The 10,804-nt window shown below is 43.9% G+C and overlaps 2 protein-coding genes across 2 annotated transcripts in view; one reads left to right on the top strand and one right to left on the bottom strand.

Moving 5' to 3' along the window:
* Positions 1–169: 169 nt before the first annotated feature.
* T265_00143 (hypothetical protein) overlaps positions 170–10,804 on the top strand; it is a gene marked incomplete at both ends in the record, with an annotated part of 71,414 nt that continues 60,779 nt past the window's right edge. The window contains one exon of the mRNA XM_009163800.1: positions 170–317. Within this exon, the coding sequence (XP_009162064.1) occupies positions 170–317 (148 nt within the window). The remainder of the gene's footprint in view (positions 318–10,804) is intronic.
* T265_00142 (hypothetical protein) overlaps positions 3,861–10,804 on the bottom strand; it is a gene marked incomplete at both ends in the record, with an annotated part of 19,133 nt that continues 12,189 nt past the window's right edge. The window contains one exon of the mRNA XM_009163799.1: positions 3,861–4,250. Coding sequence (XP_009162063.1) covers positions 3,888–4,250 — 363 coding nt within the window. The remainder of the gene's footprint in view (positions 4,251–10,804) is intronic.

The raw sequence follows: 10,804 nt of genomic DNA, 5'->3' as shown, positions 1-10,804 counted from the left end.
GCCTGTTTGAGTTCAGGTGCTGAAGGAAGGAACATTGTGAAGCGTTTGGGTCGCACGCATCACCGATTTTTTTCAATGAAAATATGACTTTCCGGGATGGTATTGATGTCCAGCTCGACATTGTGAGGCGTTTGGGTCGCACGCATCACCGATTTTTTTCAATGAAAATATGACTTTCCGGGATGGTATTGAGGAATGTCCAGCTCCTGACATGGCGAATTGGGTACCCGATGCGCCTCAGGTTCCAGTGAGTCGACAGGTGTGCTTACGTATCATCAACAGGCGAGGAGATCAGAGGCACAAAATTATCTTGGCGGGTGTGTTTGAGTAATGGAATTCCATATCAACGGTTCGATTGAATTCTCGAGTACGCTCCGCCGCTCTCACCGAGTTGAAAATATATGTCAATGGGATGCACACTACTTTGGGCGCAGTCACCCTGATCATGGTTGATACTGCTCCACTCAATTTTTGCGGTATAATGCTAGTGAGGCCTTGCAATTGAAAGTAAATGAATTAGTCAACTTTAACGGACGATTACAGGTGCGTCGGCAGCACAGGGATCGTCAGTGCCCAAATTTTGTGTTGCAAAAATATCCCACAAAGTGATACCAAGGTGCAGATTTTTCTGCACCTATGGGTCTGGTGATACCGAATCACGTTTGGCCCGCAAATCAATGGGATACATTTATCCTTAAGTATACGCGATTCAAATTTTCCACGGCTAACTGTCGATATGTTGATTTATCCTACCTCAATCTGACTACTGATGAGCATCTCATGCCGCCGAATTTGCGCTGTCGGTCCACCGTCCTTATGCCGAGTAAACCGGGTGAATTGGGCACACACATCGTTTGGAACATCTAGACTGAATTTGATACACCCAATGCACCAACGGTTTTTTGAGGCAGTGAACTGGTCTGTCTCTAGAATAAATTGTAAAGTCCGATTCCTCGTATATGCTAACAAGATTATGTCCACCTTCGAAGCTCAGAACAGTGTTGGCATTTTTAGCTTGTCAAAGGCGATAGAGCCAGTCGACCCATATTCAAGTCATTCGTTGTTTCATGGCGATAAGCTTGATAGACTTAGATTGCCTATAAAGAATATGGTTTAGTTACAGTTGTTTTTATTCTGTAATGCAGCTGCAGTCTTACTTGTCCTGTATCTAGCTGCGATAGCGTAGTTTGGAGGCACGGCTAAAAAATGCACAGTCAGCGGGTATTGAAATACCAGCAACTAAGGAAAGGACAAACAATACCCAACGTTTGCAGTCAAGATAGCCCTACACTGGATGTGCTGCAAACAGGTTGTATCAGTTCACAACTGAAACGATATTCGGGATATTGTAGTATGTTTTTTTGAAGGAAAACTACTCATAAGGCTGCTGAAGATTCTTTGTCAGCCCATCTAGGGTTTCGCCCTTCCATTTCATCAGGTAGATACAATTCTGGAGTTTTAATTGACCTTATGTTCTACTTGAACCCAAATTATACACAGTTTGCCATCTGTACTCACTGTACTGCTCATCGGCAAACTCAACGTCATTCGTGACTCGAGAGGATTGCAGAATCTGCACCAAACTCTCTGGCTGACCACATACAAAAGGAGACCATCTGGTTATCATGACCAAGCCGGACGTATCTAACTGTCATCATCAGCGGGTTGCACCAGAGGTAAATATCGCGGGTAACCGACTCAGGGAACATGGGTCCTAAACACATGCTATCGATTCGGAAGGGCCGAGAGGACCACCGATCGCAAGCCTCCAACATCAACAGACTGCCAGCCCAAGCAAGCATCATTTTTCTCTCGATGTTCACACACGTGCCTTGAAACAGGATTGGAAGGCTGATGTTCCGCACAATCTTACCAAATACAGGATCAGTAAACACATTGAGTGGTATTCGGCACTGCGTGGACAACAGGATTTCCCATGCGTACTCAGAGTTGGGATGTTGGGTCTACTATGTTGTTTACCAGCGTGAGTGCATCTGGTTAAGGTGTCATTCTGTGCACCCAGCGAGCCACGAATAGACTGGCTGATGTAAATATCCATTGATTTGAACGTGTTGCAGTGGGTTTGGCCGAGCATGAGGTAACACAGCCTCGGTATTAGGTAAGTTTTCGTGACCATTCCTTGATGCCCCTCGAACGGAACATCCGCCAGCTCATTGACCGGATTCAGTAGCTGCTGTCAGTGGTAGCAAACTACTATGCACTTGAAGGTGAATGGGACGGCCAACTAAGTGTGTTTGTTTGTTTGGACCAAGACGAGCAATTAGTTCCTTGGAAAGACACGGTCGCTGATGTTCCCTGTTCCTACAAATTATCATTTATTTAGTCTTTCGGGTGTTAAGATCCATAACGGCTCTTTACAACTCAAACGCGTCAGCTGCAACCTTTTTTAAGACATGGCTGACCTTCTGTACACAGTATTCATTCGATAGCGAGTGCAAAAGCATCCATTAAAGTGTTATGGAATTGGTAGTCCATTCGCGGGATGGACGTTCCAACAACATCATCCATCGCCATGATGGAACAGTGGATCTCTTTGTCTCACTCCTTCACAGCAAAGAACCTCTGAATGATGGAAAAATGCTACAACGTTCTAATAGGCTTGTGAGATGTATCAAACTAGGGATAAAGATTTTGTAAACGCCTCAATAGGTCTGACAGTTGCTGAATCAGGTGACATGGGCGTCACAGTCGGACAAGAATGGAGCTGTTTGAGCGGTGATTTGGTCTGAGCCACTAGGTGATGATTTGTCCAGTCGCGCTTGTCAGTTAGGCACTGACAACCGACTAACCATGAAAATATTGTCCCGGTCTCACGAACGTCGCGGTTTTCCCATCGCAAGACAGATGTAGCATGTTGGCAAGGCGTGAAAGCTACTGACTCTTGATGAGATCAGTAGATATCCAAAGTCTTTACTCAATCAGGCCTATCGGAATTATGCTAGTGAGGTGAATGTATCACCAGTGTTGACTCAGATCGATGTACTTTGGAGGCCGGCGGGGACAACATAGGCCAAGTTGACTACCGTGTTCAATCAAACATCTTCATGGAGGTAAATTTGACGGTGAACTACCAAACCAACTTTCGTTTGGCCCCTTTTTCCACGGTCCTTGCACACGAGCACCTCATGTGTATTGGTTCGAACTAGCGCAGCAGCAACGGATGAATCATGTTATTCCTTATCGAATAAAACCAGTACGTTGCAGCCAAACGGGGTAGTCCGCCCGGCTAGAATTACTGAGCTGTTGGCTCACCTAGACGGATGAGAGGACTACCTATTGGCACCACGAATAAGGTATCCAGCACTCCGACCAATGATATATCGTCCCAGGTACTCCGGATTTGTAAATGGACAATCCAAGTACTCAACATAGGCCCACCGAAAATGTAAAACTATGCGGTTTGTTCAAACATCTGATGTGTTGTAATAAACAAATATACCCGTAGATAGCATCCTGCACCGTATCTAGATTGTACGCGCTTCAAAAAGACCTTGATAGATGGAATATGCCTGCAGAGTAGTGCACGAATCAACCTCACTGCCCCTCTTTCCAGATTTCTTTCCATGGATTCTACATCGCTTCCAATTACCCCCTGAAAAACGATGCCATAAAATCATTACCCAGAATATGCAGGTTCATTCACTTCCCTCTGGGAAGACAAATTAGGCAAAAATGGTCTCATCTGAGAACTGGCTTCTAGTCAATGCATATTTGTCGGATCTGACATTTTATCCCCCATCCTCAGTGTTTGAACACGAGACAAATCTGAATATGTATTACAAAAACTGCAATGCTTTGGACAGCCATAGCCTGTCCAAGAGAAATATCAATCATTGCTCCGGCTGTTTGGGTTGTGTACAGGAAAATCATTGGTAAAAGTTGCTCAGAGTCGCACCGGTGGGAATGTTTTCAGCAGATGAAGGACAAACACTGAGCCTAAGAAGTTCACATGCTTTATCAAGGCTTGTTTGAAAGTGGTCTTGTGACAAAATGGGTGGCTGCGTAACTTCAATCAGAACATGGAGTAGTTGTTGCAGTGTATTGCCCACCAATGTTGGTGGTGATGCGGGTGAGATTGCTTGGGCCAGAAATGTAGGAAATCCAGCATATCCGGGATCGTCATCTACTTCGTTTATCGTAGGCAAAAAATAATAACCCTGATTTTCGACACCAATATCCGAGCTTGCCGTTGCAATGAGCATGAGGTCTTGCAGCTCCATCCAGGACATCTAAATAAAAATGACAAAAAGACGGGCATGTAGACTAACAGTCACTCAAGTTAGGGTACCTTCTAGGTGAGTAGATTACTAAAAGTTCACTGGGATCATTGGGTACGTTGAGATTCGCTTGAAGAACTGGAAGACGCCTTGGGCTGACACTGTGGCACACTAAAACGGCAGTTGCCAGATTTACAAGAATCGATGCTCAAAATCCAGCGATAACTTACGGACCGTGAAATTCCTCTGTGTCGTAGCAATCACTTGGGATGAGTTGTTCAGAGCAAAACAACATCCAGTACCAAACCTTTCCCTTATGATTCGATTTTCTCGATTAGAATATTGGATATCTTATTATCTATATATTTCTAGGAGAAAGTATGGATTGGTAACAAGCTAACAGCCTACGATTGCGTATTTTGCTAGCAGTTTCGGACAGACTGTGTATCCGTACTAATAGGAAACGGGTTACAGTCTTTCGTGACTGATGATAGCTGCCCCAAAGTATTCACGAACATATAACGCTATTGAGCATGGTGCCTAAGAGAGCAAAGCTCATGGACATTTCAATTTGGAAAAGACAACATGGACGTAGGTGTAACAGTGCGTACTGCTTCCACCCAAAGGGAATTTTCACCCTCTAGAAGCATTAGGATTATCCTGCAACACATTAAACATCGAGGCCACTTAATCTTTCAGTCCAGATTTTTGAGGAACATCCGCACCTTTCTCATTCATTTTCTGTAGTCTCGGTCTAAACTGCCCACTTCTGGTGATCAAGACTCGTTCCCCGTAATCGCCTCTGCGATCATATACCAAGGATGCTTATGCTATCTTTCGAATTTACCTGACCACTGTGGCGTGGGATAATGGAATCTGATGGCTCATGATCTATCTAAGGTGCAGTGAAGCGCAAGCGATAAAACACATCCTCCCAGTGAGAGGAGGGAAGCGATGCAATGAAAGCTTTATCTAAAGCCGGAAGCGACAGCTGTCAAACCACTGTTTGGGAATGGAGGAAATAGTGGCTAAGAAAGCATGGAGGACCAGCTTGGGAGACAGGAAATGACAACAAACCAACAACAGAGGCGCGTAACACAAGTTGAAACAGGCAGCTTCCTATCAAAATGTGAACAAGGACGATCGGCCGACAGGAACATGAGATATCCACAGACAGGTTTATCCCACTTGCATGCCCGGTGTTTCGTCAAAGAAATGCTTGTTACGAATGGATGCTTGTGGATTGCGTCGCGGTTCCGAAACCAGATGGTATGAGAACGATCGTCTGCGAAATCTAGGGTGTGTGCGAACAAACCTTCGGATTTCTGGCTTCTTCATACGCTGTGACGCTCGAGTCAAGAAACTTCAAAAGACGGATAGCTAACACAGCTGGTGACAGATGTTTGTATACAACCGGATTGAGCGAACACTTTGTGAAATCGTCGATCTAATATCTGGACAGCAGATGGCCGTAAATGTGATTGTTGTGTGTAATAGGATTTGTCGAATTTACTGACCGGTTTATCCTTGTTTCTAACCCGACCTCTGCCTCTCGACTTCCTCTGTCTAGGCCTGGGCAACCTGGCAGTATCTCAGACCTCGTGCTGATTTCGGGTAGCATGGCAGCTGAGCACCGAAGGGGTGTTACCGCTGAGCGACGACATAGGATTTGTTGTTAAATCCTGTCTGTGAAGTGGGTGCAAAAACGACGTTTCGCATGCTAACATGGGTACGGGATGCACTCCACACTTGGCATTATACTGGCACATTTGTGCTTTGACAGCTTGAAGGGATTTAGGGACATTACGCTGGCATATCCCAAACTTGTCAAAAAATCCCGGAAGCGTCAGCTTGACGAAATCGATCTCTCACCAGTTCATTCCCATTGCTGATCACTAATGTTTTGCCTGAAAAAAGAAACTTACAAATCATCAAAATGTTCAGAGGGATGGGAGAAGAGAAAAGCCAGTTTTGATAACTGTTTTTTTTACAGAACTCGTTTAAAAGTGTTTGTATTGGCCAGGAAAATTATGTGAGCAGAACTGTTATTGAAATACTGAACATTGGATCACTTTTTCTATGCTGTTTGCACTCTTTTTCCACGGAATCTTTCAGCTTTTCACCGACGTCGTCATCTATGTTAGCGCTGTTATGTTCAACTAAAGAGTGTTTAGATGTTTCTGATTCCAGTGGTAAGTTGACGAAGCATATTTTGTAATTCGTCATCAGGTGGAGGCTAGGTCTTTCCGTCTTTCGGGGTACGGATTTTTTTGGGCCACTACGTTGAATGCAACCTTACAGCTGCGAGCAAAATAGCAAAAGTTTATTTTTATTATTTGAAGCGAATAATTCAACTCAAATGACTTTGGGTGGAATACCATTGTGATCTAGCATTTGAAATGAGTTGCTTCTGCTGCTGTTAAGCGGAAGAATTTAAGTGGAGTTATTCAAAGATAATGGTGCCGTGTAAGGATAGATTGTATCTCACCTACCTGCCACCAAAATATTGTATACCTATGTTCACTGCTGTCATTGCTCGATGCGATCGTGCACCTGTATGTTCGGGAGAATTCAAGCAATGAAAAGGGAACACAGCAATTAGGTTTCTGCACGCCAGACCATGCTGAAACTGTCTTTCCGCCCACGTGACCCATTTGACAGACGAAGCCTGGGGACGGCTTTTTGGGTTTCAGATAGGATTCAGCGAAGTCCCAAATAGAGGTGTGTAGAGGCTTGTGGAATGGTGCTATACTGTAAGAAAGACACGTATGACAGGAGTATACCGTAGTTCCAGAGTACCAGTTTTCCATGTTGAATTGGAAACTAGAGATGAGCACATTGGTTTCTAGCTTAAGAAGGCCGTTTGGGTGGTGGTGAAGTTAAAAGTGATTTCCCTCCAACGAGTAGCCTCCAAAGTCATGATAGAATATCCCATTGTCAATCAAGCTGTGGTGGAATCTAGGTGAGGACAGATATGTCAGGTCAGTGGATGCGTTGATTGGATTTCACACTATCATCCATGGTTTAAACGTGTCTGTGTGTAGATTATGGGACTGTCACAAGAATGGAGGCGCTTTGATCTATGCCAGATATGGAATACAAGTCAAGATCCGCCAAATCAACTTTTTCGTCAAGTGACCGATCCGAATAAGCTGCCCCTACGGAAATCTCATTACTTAGAAGGCCTACGGTGAGGTATGGGCACACTACGCTATTAATCAAGCTGCTTTGGACTAATAAATCACTGTCGTTTGTTTCTCTGAGCGCTCACTATAAATCTCATTACTTAGAAGGCCTACGGTGAGGTATGGGCACACTACGCTATTAATCAAGCTGCTTTGGACTAATAAATCACTGTCGTTTGCTTCTCTGAGACGCTCACTATTCAGAGAGGCTCTAATTTTGCAACTGAAATGGCTAACGTCCATGTGTCAGCCGATTCTCACTGTTTTAAGTATAGTTCCTTATTCGCACACAGGCACAATCAATGTTACCTTTTTATTGGAAATATAGGAACTAATGTGGCTTGTACGAATGTATTTTTCCTGCGGCAACATTATACTTCTACAAATAAACGCCAGCTTATCCGTCTACATAAACATCATTCAGCCCCACACACCAATAGATTGATGGATTTCAGTAAACATGTAACATGCATCGTGAAACGAGTATGTGTAGATCAGCCACCAGATAACCAATGGGTTCGCCGATCCGGTTAAAAACAGATTTGAAGGTCGTTATTTTTCATACACACATTATCATGTTTAAGCAGTTGTGACGTCAGAAGGCTTGTGATCATTACTATTTCTATCCCCCTGGTTATATCACATGAGCACGTTCAAATATCGTCTCAGCTATATGCACCGCCGGCACCCACTATGAGATGAGCTAATGTGAGGCCACCTGTCCCAAAAGACAAGAGTGAGTATATGTCCGTTGACTCGTTTGGGTTAGTCGACTGATACGATTACAGTAATTTCCGAAGACAGACTGCTACTACTAAAAACAGTTTGCTTTACAAGATAGTTTATAGGAAGAACTTTTCAACAGATATCCGCAACATTTTCTTCCCCTGAAGAAGTTGCCACTGACCTACTAGAACAGTCCACGCTTTTGGCGAAATACACTCATTTGAAAATTGAACTGGGAGACTCAGACGAACCTTCCGTTTATGCTGTTCTTCACCTGAATGTGCTGTACGACGGTTGCCTCATGTTTCAGCTGGCATGATGATTGAGACATCATGGTATATTTTCCTACTAGGACACACTATTCATAGCACTGTCGGAAAGTCTTCAGTAAGCTTAGTTGTGCGTTTCGTCAATTCCATGATTTTTTTGGAAAGGGGATTGTTTTATCCCTGAGTCTCACAATCTGTGCAGCAATACCGCAAAAGATCACCTGTTCTAAGGACCGGATGGCAGATTTAGGTGGTATAAGTTTGAGACACAAGCCAATAAGCCAACAGCCTATAAACTTCCTACAAAAATGCAAAGCTAAATCCGGAGTACACTACTCATGATTTTGCTGAGAATTTTCGACAGTTCCACGACTGGTGTCGCCCTTATTGGAGCTCATCAGGTAGGCGTAGACCTCGAGTTTCCGTCAACCTTATGCTCCACTTGAACCGAAATGGCACGAAATTAGCGAAATACTTTCATTTTCAAACAAATATTGTTTTGTGGGAGACTCACCTGGAACCCAGTGGAATCTCCGTTTATGATGCTTTCAAGCACCTGAGTTTCAGCTGGGGTCCAGGTGAGTCTCCCACAAAACCAGTTTGTTTACAAATGAGCGTGTTTCTGTAAATCCGGGCTTACACCCTACTTTGCAAATGACAATACCTAACTCAAGTTCCACCTTCTAAACGTCATTTTTTTGCAACTCGATTTGAAGATTGTCATCCAGACTATGAATAACCTTCTGGATTGGATTCAACGAGCAATATGGAGACCAAATCATTGTCGACAACAGTACCGCAGTGATAAGTACTGGAGTTCACTTGCCACACAACTGTGAGGAAGACACACCATTATGTGGCGAACGCTTACCTACTTGAAACATAATTCTCGGAGAAACGACTAGATTCCATTATGCATTATGTAGGTGATCTTGCTTTAAGCTGCCAAACCAAAGGACTGACGTTGATTTCATAGTGTCTTTTGAATGTTTGTGACTAGTTGATTTTAGGTTTTTGTTTGACATCCCTCTTTCAAAGACAAATGAGGGTGGGCAGATGAAGATTCTAATGTAGACGCTTTAAAAACGGAACTGAAACAACCTCGAAACCACAGATGGAGTCAACAGGTAGAATTCAGCAAAACGAGTAACTCAAGCCGTTTGAATTGAAGCAAAACCTAAACTTATTGGGACACATTCTGTAGGGTTTGTTTAATACTTATATTATAAAAATTATTCATTTGAATGCCGCTCAACGTTGGGTTCAAAACATATTTCTGAAGACTAACAAGTCTTGTTCTTATCTTCCATGACCCAGTATTTTAGCTCTTTCCGCTCTCCCTGAAGAGTCCTCGCAGGCGTTCCAAAAAATCTCTTCTTCCTCGATAGGCTCTTCCCGGTGGGGTATATTTCTGTTAACGTGAGGAAAGCGGTGTGTCTATAAACATTAGTAACAATGAGATCGTTTTTGCCTTTCTACTCAGCTGAAATTCACGGCCAGCTTGATCATTGATCTAAGCCACTGGCATATTCCATCAGAACCACCGGGTCATGCCAGTGATGCACGGTTGTGTTAGCTGAACTACTGTTCATAAGAAATCGATGGATTTGCAGCGTGTGTCTACACACACATCAGTTGAACCTGGAGCTCAATGCGTCCTTAAATTCTTGATGTCGGACACCAACTATGTGCATTAGATATCAGAAAATCGAGGTTTTATAATCGTAATATGTAGCGTCCAAATATGAGAAGAGCTGTGTATGGTGTCCGTTCATTCTTGACTCACATGCGGAAATAGCACAAAAATTTTGAGTGATACGGTATAGTGATTAACTTTGGAAGCGAAATACCACCATTTGTGTGCAGTTTATTTTTTCCGAATTATTAACCTTGCAGTCAGGAGTAAATTCTTCAAACTGAGAGACAGAGGATGCCTGCAAATATGCATTAGGTGAGAACACCAAAGCACGGCAAGGTGATACCTTCATCATCATCATCGTTGTCAGCTGTAATAACCGCGTACTCGTCGTACAGTGGTTGTAGCTGCCGCAGTTTCGTTCACCGATGGTTTGTGGGGGAGGGGAAGGTGGCTGCGCGTTGCAGGTGGGAGCTGATAAATTGGTGCATAAATCCAGCGTTGTCAGTGGGCTGTCAAGTGGGGGGATTGGGGAGGGAGTTATGCACTGAAGGCAATAGTTTGGATGCATGAGCGCCATTTAGGGCGTGACTGGGCCATGTCAAACAATGTCTCTAACCATTAATGTGGACCGTTTCGGGGTCCCCATCCAGGAAGCCAACAATGACCAACGCAGCTGAGTTTGCTGGTAATGGCGTGCACACTACGCTGCACGACCGCCCCTGGCTCTCTTCCACCCTTCACGTGGTT

The sequence above is a fragment of the Opisthorchis viverrini genome (assembly GCF_000715545.1).
Source record: "Opisthorchis viverrini unplaced genomic scaffold opera_v5_1, whole genome shotgun sequence".
Lineage (NCBI taxonomy): Eukaryota > Metazoa > Platyhelminthes > Trematoda > Opisthorchiida > Opisthorchiidae > Opisthorchis > Opisthorchis viverrini.
Note: the sequence above shows the minus strand (reverse complement) of the source record. Positions and strands in the feature narration are given on the sequence as shown.